The 24,904-nt window shown below is 35.2% G+C and overlaps 1 protein-coding gene across 1 annotated transcript; it reads right to left on the bottom strand.

Annotated features, from left to right (window-relative positions):
* Positions 1-1,789: 1,789 nt before the first annotated feature.
* Positions 1,790-14,431, bottom strand: LOC113179772 (serine peptidase inhibitor Kazal type 6). Its single transcript, XM_026384505.1, has 5 exons — positions 14,374-14,431; positions 11,604-11,626; positions 5,570-5,644; positions 2,934-3,049; positions 1,790-1,835 (listed from the first exon to the last, which is right to left on the bottom strand). The coding sequence occupies exons 1-5, from the start codon at positions 14,429-14,431 to the stop codon at positions 1,790-1,792; spliced, it is 318 nt and encodes a 105-aa protein (XP_026240290.1).
* Positions 14,432-24,904: the final 10,473 nt, after the last annotated feature.

Below are 24,904 nucleotides of genomic sequence, written 5' to 3'. Positions count from 1 at the left end.
TCACTTACTTGTTGATTCCATTCATTGTTTTTATCTACTTCTCCCTCATTGTTGAAGGATTGTTGGCCCATCTTACTCCCATCCACATCTGTATCTAAGCACTCATAACCAAGTCTGCCTCAAAGTTGACATCCAGTAAATGCTATTTATTACATTGAAACTGCATCCACAGAGGTACTCTGTGTACATCTTCCCAGGAAGATATATTTATAAAAATATGTGCTACTACATGAAAACATCAAAGGGAAATCCCAAGGTTTTCATTTGGCTTTCTCAGGATGAGACAATTTATATGTGCAATTTGGGTTTTCACAGAATAGAGCCAGCTACAAGGAGACTGAGCTGGTTATCAAAAGGGCTTTATTCAACCTTCAGTTTTATTCTAACTGGAGCTGTTTTCTTTTTTTTTTAATTTATTCTAATTTGTTATATATCACAGCAGAGTGCAATTCAATTCATATTACACAAATGGAGCACAATTTTTCATGTCTCTGGTTGTACACAAATCAGAGTCACACCATTCGTGTTTTCATACATGTACTTAGGGTAATGAAGTCTGTCTCATCCCACCATCTTTCCTACCCCATATCTCCTCCCTCCCCTTTGTCCTATCTAAGTTATGTCTGTTCCTCCTATGCTCCACATCCACTCCCATTATGAATCAGCATCCTTATATCAGAGAAGACATTTGGAATTTGGGTTTTTGGGACTGGCTTATCACTTAGCATTATATTCTCCAACTCCATCAATTTACCTGCAAATGTCATGATTTTATTCTCCTTTAGTGCTGAGTAATATTCCATTGTGTATATATGCCACATTTTCTTTGTCCAGGGCTTCTAGGTTGGTTCCACGGCTTAGCTATTGTGAATTGAGCTGCTATAAACATTGATGTGGATGCATCACTGTAGTATGCTGATTTTAAGTCCTTTGGATACAAACCAGAGTGGAATAGCTGGGTCAAATGATAGTTCCATTCCCAGTTTTCCAAGGAGTATTGAAGCTATTTTTTTCTAGCAGGTAACAAATTAAATCCAGGATTTCTAATATTTATACAGTTTTCTAACTTCACAATGAAGCTTAAAATTTATCTACATTCTCAGAATATATATATTGTTTTGGAGATTTTGGTATGTTCACTGGATATTCATTGGATGTTTACCATGTATCAAAAAGTCACTGTTTATTGAAAAATTATTATTTTTTTCTATCTGGTAGACCCTGGGAAACTAACAACCTGTTGTTAGATCATGTGGTTTAGATCTTATTCCAGATACAGGAGGATACTAGGGTCCACAAAGCACAAAAGTTTTGTTTTTATACCAAATCTTTTCCTTAAACTAGGAAGAATCAGCATTATATGATCTAATTCTTTAAAAATAGTGTTTTTAAATAATTGTAAGAATAACACATGGCCATCTTTTCAAAATCTTTCATTACTCTCATGAAGATTACAACTGAAAAAAAGATAATTTTCCTATGATGTCACAGTAATTGGATGGTCAATTTAGATTTGAAAAACAGGTCTCATCCACTTTCATGCCGCTTCAGTAATTTTATGGTGTATCTGTATTCTCTCTTGATCTCAAAGTAAAAACACAGTTAATGCTTCTGCAGAATTTACTTTATTGACAAGCGAATCAAGGGAAATACATCATCAACTCCTGAAGATCCAGATAGAGTAGAAGGTGTGTCTTTACAAATTCAAGGGATTCGCTGAAGAAAAGTAAAAACAGAAGTGAAGGAAGATTTGAGAGCCCGCAAGCCAGAATAAAACACTGGCTATAATTCAGCATTTTCCTGGATGCTTTAGGATAATCTTCCCATCACTTTTCCTAAAAAATAATAAAATAAAATTAGACAAATACATCCTCAGTGCAACATCCCAAGTACTCAGCACAGAGGTTGGAAGCAGATTTAGCTATGGCATGTCATGGTCCTTCCACTCATTTGATTCTATAGATACCCTTATCTATTATGTAGCAGAGGTTAATTAAATACACTCACAAGTGACATCTGGCCTAACTTTGGAGAGCATAAGTCTTAAACAAATCTCAGGGATTTTTTGTTGTTGTTGTTTTGGTTTGGTTTTTGGTACTGGAGATTGAACTCAGGGGCACATGACCACTGAGCCACATCCCCAGCCCTATTTTGTATTTTATTTAGAGACAAGGTCTCATTGAGTTGCTTTGAGCCTCACTTTTGCTGAGGCTGGCTTTGAATTCATGATCCTCCTGCCTCAGCCTCCAGAGCTGCTGGGATTACAGGCATGTACCACCATGCCTGGCAAATCTGTTTTGATAAGACTTAGATCTTTCAGCACCAATTGCTCATTCTCAGTGAGGAAATAGACATACATATGGAAAAGGCAGAAGTAACAGAAGGAATAACAGCAAAGAGACTCTGATGTCATAGTTGTATCCTGACAGAAGATGTAAAAAAAATGAACCAAATATTCATGTATTTGTCATTTTCTAGAAGACTACACATTCAGGACCTCTTATTAGTATGCACGCATTAATTCAAATTTTGTTCTACCCCACTGACCTTCCTGAGAAAATTCAGTATTAATTAGTGAGTTATGTTATACACTAACCAACGTGTTCATTACGAATTCATGTTTTAAATTAAAAATAAATAAAAATACAAGGTGTCAAAATTATTTTTATGTATATGATATATAATTTTTTAAAAAAATCAAAACTAATAATAACAGAGTAAAGTGATGATCATTATTTTTAAATTATTTGTTTTTTGTTTTTTGTTTGTTGCTTTTGACAATTTGTTTTCAATCAATTTGCCTGAGTCTTGTTTCTTCAGTCTCTATTGTGAGGTATGGGTAGAACTTTCTAAAATGCTTCAAGAAAAGCATCTCAGTCTTATTCTGGAAGTTTTTGCTTGCAAGGGTCAGGTGTGGTGAGTATGACACTTACGCCACTGCCTTACAGAAGGAACATTTATTGCCATATGTTTGGCCATCGGAGCCACAGTGGGGGTTGGATTCCCGAGTACAGAATACCTTGGGATCACGGAACTCTCCACAGTCGATCTACAAAGTAAGCACAGTGACATTTACATCAGCACCTTCTATCTCAAGGACTCCTCCAAACAGAAGCTTTGGACATCGAAATTTTAAAACCACACACAATAAATATATATACATATATATATATGTATATATATATATGTATGTATATGTACATACATGTGTGTATATGTGCATATATGTATACACACATATATATGCCACAAACATATATGTGTATACATATAGAGAGATATATGCATGGATTTATACATATATATACATATTTGCAATATATATGTATATAAATAAATACATATATGTATGAGTACATATATAAGATATATACATTTACTTATATATGATACATACGTATATTTGTGACATATATGTATATATAGTTGTGACATAAGAACTTCCTGAACTAGAGAATAGCTTTCATTATCTGCTTATGTAGAATACATTAAATACAATTGAGACATTTTCTTTAAGACATAGGAAATTCCTTATAAGAAATACATTGTACTATTGTATTCAGGAATACATTAACAATGTCCAATGCTATAGTTAAGAATTTTTTCTCCAACAATAAATTACTCCAACTGAGAGCAGTTTGGGGGGTCATTAAATGACAGTTTGAAAAACTGTATTGATGTGCTCTAATAATACTTTTTCTGCATACTATAAAAATATAGGTGGGCTAACGCTGTAGCTCAGAGGCAGAGTGCTTGCCTTGCTTGTGTGAGGCACTGGGTTCGATCCTCAGCACCACATAAAAATAAACAAATTATATTAAAATAAAAACATAGGTGATCATTTCAAGGGCCCCCAGACATTACCTAATGTTTTATGATTTTTTCAGTGGATTCAGCATCACTTATTATCCCTTGAAAACCAGAGTCTAATGTCTTTATATTAAGTTATTTTGCCTCAAAGTCTGTTTGTAGAATTTGAATTTTTGTGCCCACTACAATAATTTAGTAATGACTGCCTAAGTTGCTGTGTTTAGAAGAAGTCTGAGGTTGCCGTTAGTCTTGTTGAGACTATGTGTTTTGACTGATTAATAACCATAATCATGGGAAGGAATGATGTCACCTGTGCACTAATATATTGGCTCAGTTATAGTTGTATTTCAAAAGGAGTCTGACATTTTAATGCAATGTCAATTTGGTGAATGTTGTGCAAATAAATTTGTGCCTTTTTTTGCAGGGTACTATCAATATGAAGTAGCTTAAACTGATTGCCTTCTAATAACAGCTATGTGCATGTAGTGGCATTTACATGTGAATGAAGGAAACTTGCTTTATCTCTGTTCTAGTTCCATTAAAATGTTTTATAATTATCAAATGCTTTATAATATTTAGTTACTTACATATAGATTACTTCAGTTGGGCCTAGCAATAATCTTGAGAGAGTTCTATTAGCTATATTTTAATAATCAGTTGAGAGATGGGAATTCTGGTTTTCTGGAAATTTAAGTGGCTTCCCAATGCTTGAACATATTTCTTCTCATTGCTGGTTCAGAATTTCCAACAGGAGAGAATTGAAGATCAACTATCACTATGTGCCCTTGGTCGCACTTGTAGTAAGGACATGTAGGTTTCATTAAAATAGCTTATTAGGTCTCATATACAACATAAAGATTATCAGTCCTTCAATTGTACCATCTGGGGAATTCATGATAAATGAGTATATTTTAGCTGTTCCTACACCAACACAAACAAAACAGAGTACTTATTTGAGGTGATGGATATGTTGACTATGGCCATCCTTTTATTATCCATATTTATCTCACAACATCATGCTGTATATCTTGTACACAACAATATTTATCTAAAAGATAATGTTTTGGGAAAATATATGAACACTCAAGAGGAATCATTTTTTAAAAGATGTTAGCAAACCACTGTACACTAACAAATTTATCTGAAGGTTTGCATGGGAAATTTATCATTGAGTCATACAGTTAGGTCAAAAACATATTTTAAGTTTAAAGTACCTAAAACTGCAAACTGCACATTTTTGTTGAAATTTGACACTAAATACTCTTGAGTCTGGATAGTGTGGGGCTTATCAGCTCTGGTCCTTGTTTTCCCCACCACCCTGAGGGATAATCCTATCCTTTCATCCTACTTCCAGAACACAGATCGTCCCCTTGGGTTTTGAAATGGACCCAAGGCTGGACAATCTTGAGACCTGCATAAGTTACAGGGCACCTTTATCTGGAAAGCTTACGTATTTTATATTTAAGTCACTAATGTCTACATTCACAGCAGTGTGCTTATTTCAACGAGGTATCATCGTTGATATTTTATCACACAGTTCTGGGTGCTGGTCATCCAAAGAAGAATTGGTAACCACACTGTATCAGGAAGCACACAGTCTCATTTGCATTAGAGCAGCAAAGAAGAGCTGGGATAAGGACAGGGCCAAGCATGATAACTGCTTCACTGGGACCAGCACAGGCAGGAGGGAAGCTGAGCACCAGGCGGCTCCATCTAGAGTCTCAAGACAGTGAGCAAAGTAAACAAGAAAGTCTCTTACTTGAAAGAGACGGTTCCTTAAGGCACCTTTCCCTGGCAGGCGGCCCTTTGATCTTGTGATCCAGCCTCTTTTGTCCTTTAGAAAGCAGATATGGAAGAGGCACTTGGGGAGAGCATCCACTTTGAGAGCCTCCAGACCCTGCCTCCCTCAAGCCCATTTGTTATTCCCTGCTTATGTCCCCTGGAAAGGGGATCAGGAGGGAGAAGAATTTCAGTATATCAAATCCAACCAATCAGCATAGCTCCTTAGAACAGATGGATTTCATTCCTTTAAGTTGCAGTGGTCTGCAGCAAGTACGTTCTGCTGATGATTATGTGTGTCACCTTAGACGAAGCACTCCATGCTCAGGCCTCAATTTTCTTAGCCAAGTAACAAATGAACCAAAGAACATTGGATCTGCCTGGTTCCCAGAATCTCAGGGTTGTTCAAAGGGGTCAAAGTTGGTCATGTAAGAGTTGTAGATAATCATTGGGCACCATCTGAAATAGTTCTGGATTAGAGTGTAGACAGTAACCTTCTCACTTGAAGTCTCTCCTAACTGAAGCTCTGAAAGGCATCTGCAGCTCATAGAAACTGGCTTGCCTCTGAGATTATGTGTTTTTAATGGCCCTTTTTGGTTTAATGGTCCAAGATTTAGCAGTGACTACTTTCAGTGAAGCAGCTTAAATACAATTCTGAAGTTCTTCAGATGGGTGAAAGAAATAGCAACTTTGGCCAAATGCTTCTTCTTTTATATCTAGAGAGCTCTCTGTAGTCACTGTGTGAGAAATTTTAGCATGGTGGCCAGGGACAGAAGAAGTACCACTCTCTGTGGGCCCAAGGAATTGGGGAAGATGAGAAATGACTCTGCAGAGTTACGAATGAATCCCTTCCATGAGGCAGAGTGACACAAGAGAATATTGGGGCTAGAAAGAGAAAACAGTTCTCACATACTGGGGAGAAGTAGACTAAGATTTCCTAATGTCATGCTTTTCCTTTGCCAGAATTTCTTCTCAACTTTTATTTTTTTAATTTGGGCTCCTTTAAATAGAACCCAAATAACTAGTTCCTTAGTAGAAGTCAAAGCAGGTCTAGACAGTAGATGATGGGAGGATTCCTTTTCTCCTTTGAAGTTTCATGCATGAGACAATTAGAAGACCCAGGAGGTCTGCAATCCCTCTAAATATGATCAAAATGCCCCTAATGCTTCCGAAATGTTAGGGGTTGTCCTAGTGGATGGAATTAGAGTGACCTGGGTTTAAATGTTGCTTCCTTCATTTATTAGCTGCATTGCATTGTGGAAACATTTCACTATTCTAAGTTTAAGTTTCTTAGAATAATGTCATGATTAATTCAATAAAAGCACTTTGTAAAATACCAAGTAATATGTGGAAGATTTATGTCGTAAACACCATCTATGTAAATTGTATCACATTCCAGAATTTTTGGAGCTCATTTTTATTCATCGTATTTTAATGATATTTATTGTATTTTGTGTTGTTTAGGTGGTGTTGAATTTAAGAAGAAATTTCATTTATCAACTTTGGTGTTACAGCTTTAAGACTATGTCAAGGCTCAGAAGAATGATATTTAGTATCAGCCTGACCCCTTGTGGTTCTTCAAAGAACTGTAGTTTCTAAAACATTTCAGAATGGAGTGAACCTTTCAGTTCCCATAATAGTCAACAAAACCATTGACTTAGTTGAAAAATTGAACTTTCAGGGTCATCAACCAAGTCAACTAAAGACTTGTGGTCACAAATATTTTAGTGTAGCTTTTTAGATGAACAAATAAAACCAGTGGAAAATTGCAATCTCACAAGCACACATGCTACATAACACACACACACACACACACACACACACACACACACACACACACGTGTGCTTCAAGTGTAGGACAACATCTCTTTTCCCCAAATCACTATCTTTGCAACTAAATCAACTCCATCCTTCACCAGACCAGTTTTCCTAACCCCCTAATCCTTCTCTGCCTTGATGTCCCAGTCCCTTGCTTGTTCCAGCGCCTACTCTGCTGAAACTATTCTTTAAAAGATGCCTTTCAGACTACCCCTCTTGGTTGTTTACAAAAAGTTTGTGATTCCCTATGGTATGTACTTTTAAAAGACTCTTTATTACTTCAACCTTTTAAAAACTCTTTGTAGTGTTTTGTAATATGTCAGTTTTCTGGTTCCCCAACTACTTATTCTCTTTATAAAAAATCTCTTTATCCCTCTTTGGCATTAATCATGTTTATTTTCAAGATAATTTAATACACTTGATTTTCCTCTAAGAACATGTATTTTTCCCAAAGAATACTGATAAATCCCAGACTTTTTCCTTGAATTTCATCAACATCTCAAACTCTAATTCTGAATTGTCATAGTATATGACATCTCTAGTCAATAACTTGACTCATACCTTAATATGTATTTATGTCCAAAATATAACTCTGTATCTTTCCCTCTAGTTTTACACTCTTTTTTCCCCATTTTTCATAAGAACATCATTCTTTAGATTCCTCTGCCTGCCCTCAGCCTGAAACATTGCCATTTCCTGACTCTTGTAAATTTCCTTTTGTATATTTTTTTAACCTCAATAAGACTGATTTCAAATTTACTGCCTGAACTAGCTCTCAACATTATTTGCCTGAACTGATAGAGTAAGTTCTGCTTTCTGTCTTCTTCTCCTCCTGGTTTCAAAACTTTTTTATGTGAACAGAAAAGTTATTTTGTACTATTGTTTTTGTCATATTTTTTGTTTCAGAAATTATGATGAGCAAACCTGTAATCTCAGTGGTTTGGGAGGCAGAGGCAGGAGGATCTTGAGTTCAAAGTCAGCCTCAGCAAAAGCAAGGTGCTAAGCAACTCAGTGAGACCCTGTCTCTAAATACAGTACAAAATAGGGCTGGGGATGTGGATCAGTGGTCCAGTGCCCCTGAGTTAAATCCCTAGTACTAAAAAATAAATAAATAAAGGAAAAAAGAAATAAAGAAAGAAATGATGATGATAACTATCTCATATTTGTTTAGATAATTAAAGAGCTCAAAGTTATTTTCCATGGCCTTCTATTGCTGCTTCCAGCCCTGGTCATATGGATCCAGTGGTCCTGAGGTGTTGGTTTCCTGGCTGCTCTGCTGCTGGCAGACAAGCCAGCCATGTCCTCTTTCTGAGGCTTTGGTTTTTCCATCTCCAGTTAAGTTGTAGATACTGGATAACATCTCCAAACCACATTCAGATATCTGTAACTTTACTAATTTTAAGTAAAATCAAGGTAACTAGGACCATTCAAGAGTCCTAAACTCATTCTAATCATGGAACATTGTTTTTACTAGTTGTTTTAAAACCCACCGATATTTATCTTAAAATAAAAAAGAATAAACAATTATCTCAAGAAATATTGTACAGAATATATTTGTAAATCATTGCCTTTGAATATGTTTGCTCTGTTTGTTCCAATCAGACTATTCATCTAAACAACACTTTAAGGATATGGTTCCCAAATACAGAGCCTGGTAGGAAAATAGAAAACATTAAAAGCAATGTGAGTAATTAAAAAAAATTATTCAGTTCAAAGGACTATTTTTTTCTGAGAATGTCTTTTAAACTTTTTGATGTTGTCCCACAATTTCTTTAATGAAATGCTTGCTGTAGTAAATAGTAGTTTTCTTTTACTGTTCTTATTAATATGTTATTTAAGACCAGTTTTCCTAACCCTCTAATCCTAGGGAAATGAAAGACTTGGTCAAATATGAATAATTTACATTTATAGGGAAAACTTTATTGGAACATGAATTCCAAAAGTCTGGGAACATGCTCTCTGTTGACCATGAACAGTCTTTATGAAAGAATGTGAAATGCTTAAAGGTCTATAATTTAAATTGCTAACTATAATCTCCCATTAGATGATTCATCATGGAGAGAATTCTTGGCACGCAAAGAATGACTTGAGTGTTGAGATGGACTTCCTTTGGTCTTGTCTGAACCTGACCTGAGCAGGCATGCTCCTGCCTGATGTGAATTTCCTTTCCTGCCCCAGTTTCCTTCCAGCCATGCAGAAGAGGAAGGGTAGCCACGACATGATCAGCAAGGGCGGAACCTTCCCTGTCCTTTCTATTTAAGTGGAGGAAAGACAGCAGTCTTGACAGGTCGGGCTTAGTTCATAGTGATTCAAATATTTAGTGGGGAAAGAGGTCTTAGAGATCATTGAATCCTACCCCTCATCTTAAAATTGTGGCACCAAGGCAATGGGAGAGAAGATATGTTACCCAAATCAAAGAGCAAGTGAGTATTTGAATTAGGACTCATCTGCATTGTCTGGCTCTAAGGCCAGTGCTTTTCTCTGTACAGATTTCTCCTTGTTACCTGAGAAAAGAGCTCAGATTTTATTCTGTATGTGTGTCACCTAGATGATAATTTAGAATGAAGATCCAGACCCCCTTGCCTCTGCAATTATTGTTCAGTGTCTTGTAGGAGGATCTATATATCTGAAAAACATCTCAGGTGACCCTGAAGCAAAGAAACTATAAGACTTCGGCCCATCTAAAGGAATAAAATCAGTAAATAGTGGATTTTACATAAACTTTAGAAAACATGAATTAAAATCTGAGCAATGAAAGTCCAAAGAAAGGAAGTGATTTGTATGTTAATGAGAACACTGGGATTTCATGCCTCTTAGATATATCTCATTTCTCTCATCACCATATTTCACTATGTGAAACACAGGCTGAGTTTTATGCTCTTTTCATGTGTGTGTGTGCCTTTATATTTAAGGTAGAATTGCTACTAATTAACATACTGTGAGTCAATTTTAAAAGAGCAATACAAACACACATGCATATATGTGTTAAACACACAAAAACAGAGGTAATTAATTATAAAATATCACTAATTTTAAATTGCATCTTAATTTCCAAGATGATAAATTTGAATCAAACAAAGTGTTGTGCAATATAATGGGTATATTAGGGTTGGAAAGTATTTTTCAACTTCTTTGCCAACTTCAGTCAGTTGGCAGTAGTGTCTGGAAATTTTGATGCCAAGAGTTCTTAGATACACCAAGACTAAACAACAACTAGTGTAGTCAGGCAGAGCGTCCCATGCGTATAACCTACTTGTGGGACTTTAGCAGGAGAATCAAAAGTTTTAGTCCAGCCTGGGCAACTTAGCAAGACTCTGTCTCAAAATAAAAAATAAAAAGGACAGATGATGTATCTCAGTGGTAGAATGCCCCAGGATTCAATTACCATTTTTTAAAAACCAAACAAAGAAAGAAACAAACAAAAAATAGTGTCTAGATCATTGAGGATATAAGAGTAGAACTGACAGAGAGGACAGCACTTATTTATATCAGTTTTTGATAGTTAGATCATGAAGGGTAGTAAAACATGTTGAATTAATTGAAAGAAAAAAAAAGCCTAACAATGAAAACAAATTGTGAGCATTCCAATTTTCAACCCAACATTGTGTTTAAATTTGACTGTGCCAGTCTATGTATCTTCAATTCAGAACATTAATATTAAACAAGTTCTCTACTTTCAGCTCTTATTTCTAAAACAGAAATGATATTGCTGTCCTAACTCCTCCAGAGGCTAATTACTAATCAATAAGTAATCCATATGTAACTTTTATAGTTTCTCAAATATTTTCATAGAGCTTATGCAAGTTATATATACTTTCAATTCTAGGAAGTGAATAATAATATTCCTTTTCTTTAACTATCGAAATTGCAGCTCAGAGAACCCAACTTCCCCACCCAAGATCACATAATGAAATCAGGGATAGAGCCTAAATTTTATCTCATATCTGTCCTATTTTTAATTTATATTCATAGTATTCTGACAAAATATACGAATGCATACATAGGCTATTTTAAATTTAAAATAGTGTACTCGTAGAAAGATGGTAGTTTAAAAAAATCATCATTTCAGCTGATTTCTGCATTGGGCCTGTCTGCTCATTGTTTTGCTCTTTCACATCATAAAGAAAACTTTTAGGCCAGGGAATACCAACCAAGCACCATCCAGGTAAGAAAAATAGATAAAACTAGGCACTGACCTGTCCTCCTTGGCTGACGACACCTGAAAAAAGTGTAAAATACAAATATATAAATTCAAGCAATATTTTTTTGCATGTGCAGATTGAGATTTGCAAATTTAAGTAATCCCTAAAACCTGTTCCTGGCTCTTGTCTATCTCAAGAAGTTATGGCATGTAGTTTAAATTTTTATATCTGCTCACTTTTTTAGGGAGCAGAAGAAACTTGGAAAGTTATGTTGTAAGGACACGGGCCATGAAGGGGCAATATTTATTGGAGGTTAAGGTGAGATGGGAGAAAATGGTCTAAGGATCTGAAGATGTCTGTGATACTACTGGCCTAGTAATTAATTGTCTATGAGGATGGACTTATTCTCTTTGGTATTATTTTGGAGAAGTTGGATTGGAAAATCTCCTCTAACATTGGTATTCTCAAATGAAGTCCATGCAGTTCCTCCCCAAAGCCTTTGTTACAGAGTTGGAGAGTCCACTTATCATTGAGCTCAGAACTGAGATGCTAAAGTTTAAGCCAAATAAATGGTAAGGACCAACCCATTCCCTTCTCTAGGCCTCATTTTTCCTTCCACATCTCTCCAAATTCCTAAAAGAGGAAAACAATACACATATGCAGTCTTGTTTCTCTTTCTCTTCTTCCTTCTGAACTAGCCTGCATGATTTTAGATTGTGAACAGTTAGTTCAGAGGTTAAAAACTGAAACAATAAAAATCCTAGGTCTAATCTTGGTACAGGCTGCTGAGTTTGAGCCAAGGCCATCTTGTGAGAATTGTGGATGAATGCGACACATCTGCAATGCTGGCCATCACTTAAGAGAGGACAGCTGGAAATACCTCAAAGTGCACTCTGTGTTAAAGAGGATAAAGAGAGAACAGAACTTTTAAATTCGAAAGGCAGTTAGTAATAATTTCCATCAGTGTTTACCAACCTCATGGATTCATAACTAGCAGAGTAGGTGGTTATTAAACATACTAGTTCTTTGGAAAACCCCTTGAAAATTCCAAGATAGGATCTGGGAGTCTATAATTTGGTAAATACTTTCAGTGATTTTTATGGCCTAGGAAAATTACTACAATTAACAATTAATTCTCCCTTGTGAAAATATGATTTTAATTATTGCAATAGAAAAAGACATTTGTTGAACACTTACTAAGACCCATCCACTCTGTTAAGCACTTGACATGCATTTTTTCTCATTTAGTTCCCCATAGAGAGGTAGTCCTTTCATATCCCATTTTACATATGAGAAAAAATGAGGCTCAAAAAGGTCATAAAGCCATAAAATGGAAATGCCTGGACTGAAAATCATCTTTCTCTGGTTCAACATTTTGACTGTTGGGCACATTGTGCTCCCAATAGTAGTATGTTTATGAAGTACCCATGCTTTGATAAATTTGGCATATAAATCAATCAGACACTATTAATGATCAGTTCATCTTTGTAAAGAGAAGCAACAAGAAGATAGCAACATATTTCAGGAACTGTATTTGCAACTAAATTTTAACCTAGTCAAGTCTATTTTTTCCTCCCATATCAGGAATTGATTGAACTACTCATTAAAGTTATTTGACATTAGTAGTCATGTTTAATTCATAACATCACAGGAATCCTTTATCCAGTTCTTTTCATATTTTAAATATATTTATTTATGTAAATATGTCCAGTGACTGTGGGCAGAGGCTTCTCCAGAAGCTAAGTCTCATAGAAAAATTGATTCTAGAAGTTCAAGTCATTTAAAATCTTATATACACCAAAACCCATCTGCTGTTGTCACAGAAAACAATAGCTCATACATGGAAAGTACAAGGGCTTAGTCTCATTTCTAGCATTTTATACAAGAAAGAATAACTCATAGAGTTTAGACATTTCTCCATTGACAGTTACTTGTAGAAGAGATGGGACTAGATCTTGCTTGGGTCTAGACACCCTAGTGAACACACCATCCACCCCAACGTAGAAGACTAGAATAATAAGGAAGAAAAATAGTTACAAATGGTCCTGTCCATTCAGATAGACCTGGTACCTAGAAATCTTTTGTCTCCAGAGGAAAAGAAATCATACTGAGGTATGATTGTCTTTGAATTCCTTCTGTTGATAAAATATACAGCTGTTGTTGATTAAGGTGGCAAATATATCCCCCTGCTTAAACATTGTTTAATTCACAGAAAAACATGTTTCTGCATTCTAAGGCTCAGTAACTTCAAGAATTTCCTTATTGAGTTAGCATTTCTCCTTTGTTTCAATATTAATTATTTGAGTGCCTTTGTAATAATAACAAAGGACACAAGAGCTTTCCTTTGTCTTAGAAAGCCAAGAATAAAATTAAGGTCAATATTTTAAAGCAATTACCCATCCTCCAAGACTAGTTCTTTGAAGCAAGCATAAACTGTGATGTCTACAAGATCTGGATTCAAATTAGAAATTCTATTTACTATTTGCAGATACTCTGACAATTTTCTTAACTTCTCTGTGCCACAGTTTCTTATATATAAAACAGGGATCTGAACTCCTTATACTAATGAATAAGGAGATGATACATAACAGCCCTTAGCACATGCCTAGAGTAGAGGATATGCTCGGTAGATGGCAATTCTTTTTCACCCTTGTCACCATCATCATTTTCATTATCAGAATCATTATCAACCTCATTATGATGATCTATCCTAATAGGTCTTTCATATCAAAATTGTTAGGATTTTTAAAATAGGGTGAAGAACTACTCTTCTCATCTACAGTTCAGTATAATACGGGGTTTTAATTTTAGGAAAACAACTCACCTGAGAAGAGGCAGAAAAGAGCCAGAGAGAGGAGCAGAAAGACACCTGATAGTTTCATGGTGTCAGCTGGCTCACTCAGATCAAGACTGCTTTGTTGAGCTTAGGTTCTCTGTCAAGACACTTCCCAGAAAGCACTACAACTACATGCTCAGACATTTATATAGACAGGATAAAGGGAGTTGAGATCTCCACCTTCTTTTATAAAAATCACTCTCTAAACCCATATGCAGTCCCACACACTTTAGGCATTTATGAAAAAAAGTGCTGCATGTTCCCCATCCACCTTAACAATTACGACAATTATGTGAGTCGCACCTTAGATCTTATTAATAGAGGATGTTATTTTCTACCAGTAGCCTACATTTTCCTAACAACTGATACATCCTCCCTGTTCTTCCCTCTAAAGCTTCACTACATTAAAGGGATGACTCACAGCTGGAGCTGCACTTGCTCCATACGTGTCTCTTTCAGACAGGTCCCTCATGTCTGTGGTCCAGATGAGTGACTCCAGGGAATGGAATCCCTTGGGCGTAACTTGGATTTTTGGAATCCAAGTCATCCAAGTGTTGTACCTAAAATGAAGAGGAGTTTTACGTTGTCACCAGAACGTCATCAGAACAAGTGTATTCTGGGAAGGAACCAGCTTGTTAATTTTAAATCATTATTGCAATCAAATGCCAGTGATTATCATCTTTTGAGGCAAAATGGATTCATTATTTTTACTTTGTTGAATATTATTTAAAAATTACTGAATTGAATACCTGAAATAAATAATATTTAATATTTCTGTTTATTGTGAAAAATAAAAATTAAATAGCTATGATAAAGATTTTTAAATGTCACCTTCTTAGAAAGTTAGATGAGTTTCATAACTACAATGGCCAATTTGATTATAATAGGCTAGATCACACAGCGGGATGCCAGCACTTTCTTTGCAAGGAACAAAGAAGGAATAGTGAGAGTGATAGCTAGAAAATCTGTCTTGAGACATAAACTGCTATTTAAAATACCTTAAGTAACAAAATAAAAAGTTAAAACGTGGGAAGATTATATAAAAATGTGCCCAAATGAAATATAAGCCATTAAGTAATACAACTAAATAACTGGTTTTCTTTTAGTTGTTTTGAGAAAACATATACACAATTCGTATGTGTTTCTTTATCATAAGACATTTGATTTTGGAAAGCTGTTTTTTGAAATTTTAACTTGATTTATTGCAATATTTAGGATGAGGGGCTGGGGTTGTAGCTCAATGGAAGAGCTCTTGCCTAGCATGCAGAATGCCCTGAATTGAATCCCCAGCATTAAAAAACAAAAGACTTTCAATATTTAGAATGACTTTTATGTCTTCAAAATGGGAAGAATTTTTTTATTGTGTTTGATGATAAAGCAATATGTTACTGCTTTGATCCAAATGAAGTGTGACTGTGATAAAAACAATTATGTCCTTTTCATTGTTTTTTATTTGATAATTAAAAATAAATAAAACATCTGAGTAGGAGTAAGGGTGTAGCTCAGTGGTAAGGAGAGCACTTGCCCAGTATTCTGGAGACCCTGGGCTTGGTCACCAGTGCTGCAAAACCAAACGAATAAAAACCCCTGAGCATAAAGAGCAGATGAAGGAAGGAAGGAAGAGGGAGCATGAATGTGAGAGTGAGGAAAGGCCCAAGGAGTGAGAGGAGGCTTAGGCTTGGCAAGTTCTAAAAAGTTTTCACTCAAAGGTGTTGTGATCTCTTTCTTTCTCTCTCTCATCCACACAACCTGAGCATCCCCCACAGAAGGTCGTGAGTCAGATATTGGACACTAAATGCTTTGAAGAAACTAATGAATAACCTTAAAAACAATATCTAAATTATGGGATGAGAAGGGTAGGGATAATTAGAAAAATAACAGTGACAAATCCTTAAAGAAAGCCATGAAAATTTTAAATAGTGGAACAATTCTACGTATTCTCATTAGGTGAGATAATATAAGAAACAATTCTTTGAAACAGACACATTACATGGTCTTTGTTTTGGTGATGCTACTACCTTCCTCCTCCTCCTCCCCATCCCATTTCCAATGTTTCCTCCTCTTTTTCCCATCTCCTTTTCCCTCCTGGGACTACCATGAATAGGGTCAGTCTAATGAGAGTGTCGGGTCCAAAGTAACAACAGTTTGAAAGCATTGACCAATAACAAGAAGCAACATATAACAGTGGTAGTTGGACATGCTTCATCATAACACTCACAGTGGCCTTTCTAAAACTTATGTTTAAACGTTTTCCCCTCTTCCCAAAGTTTCATTTTTAGTCGTTACTTCTCGTGCTTTGATTTTAACTTTTTATGGTTTGAGTCTAGCATGTCTTCCAAAGGCTCATGTGTTGATGACGTGGTTTTTAATACCGCAATGTTCAGAGTATTTGGTGGGGGCAGTAATTGGATCATGAGAGCTTTGAGATCATCAGTGGGTTAATTCATTGATGAGCTCATAACTGCATGGATTATTTGGAGGTAGTGAAAACTATAGGAGGTAGAGACTCATCAGAGGAAGTAGATCACGGGAGCTTTGCCCTAGAAGGCTGAAAACTCCTGCCCTTATTCTCTCTCACTTTCTCTCTCTCTCTCTCTCTTCTTCCTGGCCATTATGATATGAACAGCTTTGCTTCATCATGATGTTGTGCCTCACCACAGACCCATTGTGATAGGACCAAGTGACCGTGGGTTGCAACCACGATCCAAAATAAATTTCTTCTCTTTTAAGTTGTTTTTTTTCTCAGATATTTTGTCACAGCAATGAACAACTGACTAATACAACTCTCAAAATCACTTTTCATAAAATGTTATTCTCTCCTTACCTTCTGTTTCTTCTTTTCATGCTTTCTGGTAATCTTCAAGGATATTTTTCCAATTGGTGTTTTACAGAGAATTCTTTTACCCTCTTTATCTGAATGTTTTCAAGTCTGCTTCTTCAGTACTTATCCTACAAACTACAACAATCTTTAGACTATGAAAGGCAAATTAAATACTGGCTTTGGATAGGTGTGAGGGAAAGAATATTTTATTGCAAATATATATATATATATATATATATATATTAAAATCCAATATTGAATAATTATTTTTGTTAGGATTCTGTGGTCATATGAAAGTTTTTAAAGTGTTTTTAAAACAACTTAAATGTAAGAAACTTTCTCTGAGGAATCACATAATTAGCTCCTTAAATAAGAATTTAAGATAATAGAAGGTAATAGGGAATATAGGCAGTTATTCACAGACTGTGTATAATTCTAGCCTTTTGACCACAAAGTAAATAGAAGAAAGCAGTTTGAATTTTATTTCCTGGTGTGATAGGAAAAAATATGAAAAGTTTCAAGAATCTTAACATAGTACAATAGTAAATCGTAATATATCAAATCATATAAAAAAACAAAAACGCAAGCAAACAGGCAAAGACCACAAACAAACAATAGAGGTGTGGGAGAAGGTAAGAGAAGCTATGGCTCTTTTACTGATGTAGAAGAACAAGAACGTAGTGTCAACATAGGTGCAGGTGACTTTCAAAACTTAGTTAAGCATCTTTCTTTTATGTAAAGACAAAAACTTTACACAACTATTTTTCTGTTTACAATGTATTATATAAACATATACTCAGAAATATGACCATGCAAGATACTATACACAAAATCATCTACATTTTATTTAATATATATGTAAAAAAGACATTAAATTTGACTACGATTTTTCTATTGATTCTCCAATGTCACTTTATTTAAAGAGGTGCTGTTTCATTGCTTTTAGAATGATTAAGTATGAATCTACGGATATACACAGAGTTGTGTTTGTGTGTGTTAATGTGGGTTTTTTTGGTATAACTTTTCATTTCCCCAAAACTGAATATAGTAAAATGTATAATTTTTGAAATATTACTTCTCAGATATATTGTGCTTCCTCCAAATATTTGAATCCTTCCACCATTTTTCATAGGTTATGAGACACAGCCATATTTTCAAAAAGGACAGTGACCGTTTTAATCCCAAAAAGTGCTAAGCAAGAGAATCCCTATACAGTATTAAATTAAGGTCCTCTACAACATTCCCAGTCACACAGTATATTAAAATTCAATATTTTTAGTTTGTAATATTTTTTAGTTTTTTAGATTGTTTTTTGTATCTTTCATGGGACTGCATAATGACAGGCAAACCTTTCCTTGGACTGGAGGAAGCCATCTGGGAAGAAAAGGAGAAAGGCATTTCAGAGTTTAAACATTATTATCCTCGCTTGATTCAAAATCCCTGGCTTTTGGAAGAGAATAAGAATTCATCATCAGACTTGGCATGGGGAAAACAGAGAGATAAAAGCAAGGGAGATATTGAGGTATTTGGACCTGATAGAAAATTCACAGGGATCTCTCATGTTTCAATGGAGATAACAAAAAGCGGTTGAAGTTTACAGTCCTCACAATACACAAGTGCTGTGAGGGCTGGATTCACTAGAAAGGTTTTGATTTCAGAGAACAAATAGGCCTGGAGTTAAGAGACATGGCATTTACAAGCTTGATGAGAGCATTATAGAATTCAGCAGAAAACACATCAGATAGATAACAAGGAGGAGGAGGGAGACTCACCACATGCCATCCATGATACAGTGTCCAAGGTAACTGCAGCAGTCCCTGGGGGACAGACATCAACAACTAGAAGCCAACTGGTAATGAATATCCAAGTGGGATCAATGCCACACACACGTCATGAAGTATATAGACTCCATCCTCTATCCAAATGCCATCTTTGAGAAAATCCAGAAACAGAGAAGAAACAGAAATGAGAACCAGAGAGAAACTTTAATTTACTGAAATGTGAGTACTTAGTGTGAGAAATGTTTTTGTTCAGTGTGGTGGCCATACTACTGTCAACCATGCCCAGCAATAAAGAGTTACTCAGAAAAATTTTGTTCCATGTCTGAGATTAAAATACCTTTAGTTGGCAAGATAAGTGTTTTCTTATCTGACTGTGCAAAAGATAATAATTCAAATATGAACATTTCATTTTTTGACATACAAATCTTAATTTATATTAAATTTGATCTAATCTAACCAATGTATTAGGTCTCCAGTAATGTTTCATCAGAAAAAAAATAAAACATAGATTCTTTGAATAGCATATTAAGATATTTATTTAAAACTCCTTAATACCAAATGTGATCTAAAGTTCTAAGAAATACACACAGTACTTTTAAACTTAATAATTCTGTGATCTACAAGAATACCTGTAAGCTTTGATTCCAAATAGACCTGGGATGTGCATTCTACTACTTCTGCCACATGCTATATGACTTGAAGGATTTCTATTAACCTTCAAGTCTTATAATAGGAGAAGCTTTCTGAGTTATTTTAATACATTTTATACTTATTTTTACTGACTTTCGTATAACTTAAATACCTTTAGCTCTTTTGAACAGACTTTGGATTCTCTCTCTAAATACTGTGTAGGCTTGAGGATGTCATTACTTAGCAATTCCTGCCAGCTTTGTATCAACTCTGTAGTAACTATGACTTTTCTGTCTCATGGCAAAATTGTTGAATCAAACGTATCTCTATGGCTAGCTACACTACTGAAATCAAATTCATATTTTTTTTTTTCTGGCACAGTACCAAGCTTCTCACTCTTATGAAATGCAATGAGACAAGTTTTCCAGGAATATGCGTTGAGTGAATCTGCATGGATTATTAGTCACCACTGTTATCTTTCCTAAATACTCATTTTATCGTATTTCCTGCTTCTTCCCATCATAGATTTTAAAGCCCTCCCAAAATAAGCTTTTTATAGTTTCTTATTTATTTATTTAGTACCAGGGATTGAACCCAGGGGCACTTAACTACTGAGCCCCATTCCCAGCCTTTTTTGTGTGTGTGTATTTTATTTAGAAACAGGGCCTCTCTGAGTTGCTTAGGGCCTCTCTAAGTTTTTATGGCTGGCTTTGAACTTGTGATCCTCCAGCCTCATCCTCCAGAGCTCCTGGGATTATAGGCATGCACCACCGCACCCAGATAGTTTCTTATTTGTTATCATCCCATCTCTATTTACCTCTTGTAGCCCATGGTGCTGCATTTGCCTGGGATGCTCATTAACTGTGCAATTCAAACCAAGGAAGACTAAATCACAACATTCTTCACATCCCCTAGGCAGGCATTCTATGATGGTGCATGTTTCATTTGTCCCAGGAAAGGGTTTTAAACATTTTCAAACATAAAAATTTTGAATATTTAATATTTAAATTTAATATTTAAATATTCAAATTTAATTGTTTTAAAAAATATATTAACAAAAAGTGAACATAGAACACAAGATTTCCTAAAAATATTTGGGGCCTTCTTTACTATGGCCAAGTTCAGCTGGCATTTAGTGATGCCTGCCTCATTTGAATTCACCTATTGGCCCTACCTAATGCTGGTCTTAATTATCAATAGTTATCTCTTCTCTTTGTTTGTGAAACAATTCTACTTTGTTAAGTTATGCCTGCACCACACTATTTGCTTAGATGGTTCTTGTGAACAGAATCTACATTTTATCTTTGAAATTTCCATTTTGTATTTAGCAATAGGTTCACCAGAGATCATTAGTAGCTTTTCTAGCAACCATTTCCCCCCACTGCCCCAAATCATCTTCTTGTTTAAAAGATGTGTGTATTTGCTTATCTCTAGTTTTCTACCATTCCTTTTACTTTGGTTCCTAGAGCTGGACTTCAACAATTGAATTCTCACTTGGAAATCTCTGTATCTTCACCTGCTTCCTATTGAGTGAGAGTGTGAAGTTTCTGATTCTCATATAAAAGCACAGGGGCAACCTAGCACATGATTGGAAGTCTTTTTTTTTTTTTTTCCATTTGAAGATTGCACTCATTTCCTGTGCTCTACCTCCAATTTCCCTTCATAACCCATTTCTCTAAGCTTCAGGCAATCTACATTTGTTTATATTACTTTCACCACTAGGAAATCAATCTATGCCATACAGAATCATCTGCCATCTAACACTTTGGGAAATCACTTGATGTCATGAATCTTAGTATGATACTAAGAAAATTTTATTTCTTTTAAAGATTTGTTACTTCTTACCTTGTTTTCTTTTTCATGTTTTTGGAGATTTTTTCTTGAATTTATTTTTAAAAGTTGAATTTCATATCTCTTTTATGTAAGCCTCCTTAAATCTCTTATTTTCAAATGCAAATTTTTCAGAGTCTAGCATTCATTAATTTAGATAATATTCAAGAACAGATTACATTAGTATAGGCTTAGGAACATGATGGAAGGATGCCATTATGCTTGAACATAAAACCACAAACGGTTCAAAGTAACTTTATTCTCTTCTTTACTTAGGTAACCAGACTAGTAGATCTAAGATATAGAGCAACACAACAGACTTGAACTTCAGCAAGGTCTTAGATAAGGTCTTTCATGCTGTATGTAATTATGTATGGATAAAGTAGACTGGGTGGGCTGCTGTAACTGGCAGAAAACTGAACAAAATGGTGCTCATGGATTAATTAATGCAACCCACAGGGATAACTGTCCCACTTAGCTCTCTTCCAGCTAACCTAAAAGAAGACATAAAAAGGTGGCCTTTAAATCTGAAGTCATACCTCTGTCACTGTCTCCTTTTGTGTGTTATTTTCTTGACTTACATCAAAAGTCTTTCATCAAGTTTCATCTTATTTATTTTGGCCAGTCATCATTCTCCGTATGTGAAATCTTTTTGACTCCTGATACAGACTCCCACCTTCAATGATTGCATCAAATTTATAAAAAATTATTTAAGAAAATAAGGACAGAGGCAATCACAGGTGATAATAAAAATCTAGATGGAACTTTTTAGAATATACACAGAAGATTTGAAGAGAAGTTCTTAAAAGAGATATTTATACATCTATGCTCATGGCAACATTATTCAGAGTAGCTAAAATATAGGAGCAAACCAAGTCTTTGAATAGGGAAGTGGATGAATAAAATATGACACACACACACACACACACACACACACACTTACACACAAATAAGTATATATTTTTCAGCTTTAAATAGAAGGAAATTCTGACATTTACTACAACATGGGTGAATTTTAAGGACATTCATACTAAGTGAAATAAATCAGTCATAAAAAGACAAACACTGTATGATTCCAATTTTAAAGGTCCTTAAAACAGTCAGAATTATATGGACAGAAAGCAGAATTGTGGTTTGAAGGGCCTGGAAGAAGGGATAATGCAGGATATTGTTTAATGGGCATAGAATTTCAGTAGGGGAAGATGGAAGAGTTCTAGAGATGGATGTTAGCAATGGTTGCATGTAATATGAATGCACTCAGCACCACTGAACTGAGCTGTAAACTTAAAAGTGGTTAAGGTGATGAATTTTATGTTGCACCTATTTGACCATAACTTTAAAAAATACATCCACTCTGGAAAGTAGAGGAGCGTTCAAAAGAACATGGCACGGTGAGGCATGCCTGGTAAGTCCAGTGACTTGGAAGGTTGAAGAAAGAGAATCACAAGTTTGAAACTAGCCTCAACAATTTAGTGAGAGCCTCAACAACTTAGTGAGACCATGTCTCATATTAAAAAAAAAATGGGGTGGGGGAAGAGGGGAATTGGGGATAAGCCTCAATGGTAAAGCACTCCTGAGTCTAATCTCTAGACAAAAAAAAAAAGAAAGAAAGAAAGAAAGAAAGAAAGAAAGAAAGAAAGAAAGAAAGAAAGAAAGAAAGAGGAAAAAAGGAACATGGCTGAATTTCATTTCTGTGATCATTTATATCTCTTTTTTTAGAAGTTTCATAAATTTTCCAGAGACATTGTTTCTGAATTGCTACCATATTATGTTCTGATTGATTTAGATTTAGTGCTTTGTCTACAATGATATTGTAATTATCTTGAAGGCAAAGCACGAGTTTATCTTATACATCTTTTAAATTCTTTTATGGATTTACATGGTCATGAACATTTTAAAAATAAAAATATCCAAATTTTTATATATATTCTTTTGTTAATGTTATTTATTTTCTTATGTAAACTACCTTCTAATTTCATTTGCCTTTCTTTGTTGAATTTTTAAAGTGGTTTCTATAGATTTCTTTGGCTTTCCTTCCCCTATGTTTTCAAAGCAATTTGAACAGGTTTGAACACATTTCTTATAACATTGTATTATCTATGCCGTCAAATATCTCTCCATTTAGCAAAGTAGATACAAAAACACACACACAAAATATAGTTTAATACAATGTGATAACATTCTTGAAGATGTATTTTTTTCAAGAGGCTATAAGCACATAAATCTTTATTCAGTTAATGATTTTGCCAAGATGGTCTCATGAGAGAAGACCCCACTGGGGGAAAAGATACAATTGCGTAAGTGAGTCTTGAAAGATATGTGAGTTCTGCTTCAAAATACGGTAGTTTGTTAGTAAGGGTGGTAATGAGTGACGTTGAAGAATAGGAGGACAAATGTGCAGAGATAAACTAAGCTTGAACCCACAAGAATAGACGTAGATGTGTGAAGGATGTTCAGTATGTGAACGTCGAATAGCTTAGTAGAGGGAGTATAAGATGCCTGGTAAAGATCATTGAAAAGAGGACTAAATGTAGGCCAGTACCAAATAGGTCCTGGAATACCATAAATATACAGTGTGGACAGTGGTCCAAGGTGAAGTCAGAGCCAGCTCCAACTCAAAACAGTACTAAAACTTCTTGCCAGCATTCTGACTTTTTCTACCATCCTAAATGTGAACATTTATTCAGCCTTTGGAAAACATAATGAAGATAGGCAGGGGTAAATTGCACATAGGTAACAATGGAAAAATGGGAAATAGTTTCAGGCCAACTAAATGTCTGGCTTTGCCTATTCCCTTTGAAGCATAATTATAACCATCAGAAGAAGCCTCTTAAATATTTGCTAAGACACTGCAATATGAGGAGGGGAAAGTCTTTCAAAATCACCACGAAGCAGCACTGCCCAGGTCAGGTGACTTTGTTCAAGCAAGTCATTCTTAGGTTTGCTTTAACCTTTGTAAGCAAGAGCACACACAAGAATTTTTGTTTCTAGGTTCAAAAATCCAATTATTTTTGCTATACAAATTATCTCTCAAGCCAATCAGCTCTGGAAGGGAAAAATCAGAGGAAGTACTGGTCTATTGCTTAAGAAGGGCTTTTTCGATAACAAAGGCAAAGAGCTTTTGTTTGGATTCGGAGTTCTCTGATCTGGTACCCTTCCGTAAAAACTTCATCTCCCAGTTTCCCTTCCAAAGAACAGAGGCTCAAATCAATAGAATCTTAAATAATGACAGTTTTTATCTTTCTGTAGTTCTGCCCATTAATACCTCCCTTGTTAAAAATATTTTGCTACTTTTACCTGTCAGAACCTGATTTACCTCTCCTAATCTAAAATGTGTCGTGTAGTTACCCAAGGGGGTGAAAATCAATCTCTCTTCTGACTTAAAACTCATTTTACCTTTTATGGTATGTAGCATGAGGCATATTATAAGCATGTATCTTACTTATTGTAAGTTACT

Source organism: Urocitellus parryii, chromosome 1, assembly GCF_045843805.1.
Source record: "Urocitellus parryii isolate mUroPar1 chromosome 1, mUroPar1.hap1, whole genome shotgun sequence".
In the NCBI taxonomy this organism is placed as follows: Eukaryota; Metazoa; Chordata; class Mammalia; order Rodentia; family Sciuridae; genus Urocitellus; species Urocitellus parryii.
This window is presented reverse-complemented; position numbering and strand designations above follow the sequence as displayed.